This window comes from Echiichthys vipera (genome assembly GCF_963691815.1).
Source record: "Echiichthys vipera genome assembly, chromosome: 3".
NCBI lineage: Eukaryota > Metazoa > Chordata > Actinopteri > Perciformes > Trachinidae > Echiichthys > Echiichthys vipera.
The window spans coordinates 1,797,683-1,799,796 of record NC_139828.1 but is presented as its reverse complement, the minus strand read 5'-3'; the positions used below and the strand labels follow the sequence as shown (position 1 = coordinate 1,799,796).

General features: G+C 44.5%; 1 protein-coding gene across 1 annotated transcript; it reads right to left on the bottom strand.

Annotated features, from left to right (window-relative positions):
* Positions 1 to 1,023: 1,023 nt before the first annotated feature.
* LOC310966514 (histone H1-like) lies at positions 1,024 to 1,870 on the bottom strand. The gene has a single exon (XM_083940266.1). It carries the CDS (start codon positions 1,855 to 1,857, stop codon positions 1,255 to 1,257), a length of 603 nt encoding a protein of 200 aa, XP_083796392.1. The 5' UTR covers positions 1,858 to 1,870; the 3' UTR covers positions 1,024 to 1,254.
* Positions 1,871 to 2,114: the final 244 nt, after the last annotated feature.

Here is a 2,114-nt window from a genome sequence, read left to right as displayed (position 1 = left end):
TTGTGTGATATTTGTATTAATATGATATAAAGTATAATTGTGTGATATTGTCAAACTCATGTAAAATGAATTAAAACGGTTTATAGTAATTTATCACTGAAGAGCCGTTTCTATCATTAACATGGAGAAACTAACTAACGTCTGTACACGGATGTTTATTCTGCTTTAATTTATTCATATTTGAGTTTAAATGATGAATTATTATAAATGTGGAAGAATAAAAGGATCTTAATGAATTAAAGTAAGAAAAGTAAAAAGTCATTATTTCACTTTGTAACAGTGTTTTTTTACCACAAAGCTTCAAATAAAGTGTTTAAATCTGTCGTTAACTAATAAAACGTTTCTGTTTCAACGTGTTTAAACTTTATTATATTAAGTTTTATTCACAGGTTTCTAACTTTAAAGAGAGAAATCACAATATTCTGTTTTATATCATATTTTAAATTAATGTTTATATATTAATGTGTTTATATGACGTCAATGTTTCCTTTGAATTTAATTAAATTAAGAGAGAATTTAAGATAAAAACCTGTTTTTTAATCTGTAAACAAACTTTTGAGACTAATAAATAAAAGTTATATAAATATTAAATGTGTCTGTGTTTAAGTGTTAAATACAAATGTTATAAATACGATTCATCGGTATTGGATGATACATAAGAGCTGAATATGTAAAGTATAAATATATATATATATATATATATATATATATAATATAAAGTCATTATTTTAGAATATAGAGTTGTTATTCATTCATCATCTTCAGCCTCTTGTCCCTGTCGGGGTCGTGGGGGGCTGGAGCCGATCCCAGCTGACATCGGGCGTGAGGCGGGGTCCACCCTGGACAGGACGCCAGTCTATCACAGGACACATAGAGACGAACAGAGACAGACAACCATTCACACCTACGGGTGATTTAGAGTCATCAATGAACCGAACACCTGCACGTCTTTGGACTGTGGGAGGAAACCGGAGAACCCGGAGAAAACCCACGCAGACACGGGGACAACATGCAAACTCCACACACAAGGGCCCCAGCCGGGATTCAAACCAGGAACCCCTCTCGCTGTGAGGCGACAATGCTAACCACCACTACACCGTGTAGCCCTTGTAAGTTTTGTATAAAATCATAAATAATAAAGTAATAAACACAGACACAAAGTAAAGTGTGCGGAGGCAGAGAGCTCTTGAGGGACCGGGTGGTGGCTCTTAAAAGAGCCGTTGATGCACCGGAGTGCGGGACCGAAGAGCCGCTTCACTTCTTGGATTTCTTGGCTGCGGTCTTCTTGGCCGGAGCTTTCTTGGCGGGGGTCTTCTTCTTCGCCACCTTCTTAGGAGCGACCTTCTTGCTGGGGCTCTTCTTGGCCGCGGTCTTCTTGGCCGCCGCCGCCTTCTTCACCGGAGACTTCTTGGTCGCCGGTTTCTTGGCCGCTGTTTTCTTGGCCGCCGCTTTCTTCACCGGTGTCTTCTTGGGCGCGGGCTTCTTGGCTTTAACGGGAGCTTTCTTCTTCACCACTTTCTTGGCCGCCGGTTTAGCGACCGGCTTCTCGGCCTTGGTAACCTTGAATGAGCCGGAGGCGCCGGTGCCTTTGGTCTGCGTCAGAGTCCCTTTGGTCACCAGAGCAGTCACCGCGTTGTTGATGCGCTTGTTGGACCTCACCACGTCGATGTTTTGGGCGGCCAGGTACTTCTTGATGGCCGTCACGGAGGTCCCTTTGCGGTCCTTGGACTCAGCCACGGCGCTGACGATGAGCTTCGGGAGGGAGGGTCCTTCCTTCTTGGGCCGGGCTGCCGCCTTCTTCTTCGGGGCTTTCGCCGGGGCTTTGGCCGGAGCCGCTGCTGGAGCTACTTCTGCCATGTTCGTGTTTGCTGCTGTGTTCGTCTGAGAGTGTCTGAGCTGAGCGCAGGGGGCGGGACTTATAAAGCACATGAGAACCGTGGAGAGTCAACTCACACGGCCGCTCCGCCGCCCCGCCGAAATGCGGCGACACTTTTGTGTTTTCTCCGCCGCAGTTTGGGGATTAAATTCATATTAAATCCACTTTTTAAAACACGGTTGTTACCGGAGCAGTGAGGGAACGTCCTTCCCTTCACACTGAGCTCGAGTTTGGTCCC

Coding starts and splice junctions, on each gene's coding strand:
- LOC310966514 (XM_083940266.1), bottom strand. CDS start 1,857: ATGGCAGAAGTAGCTCCAGCAGCGGCTCCGGCCAAAGCCCCGGCGAAA.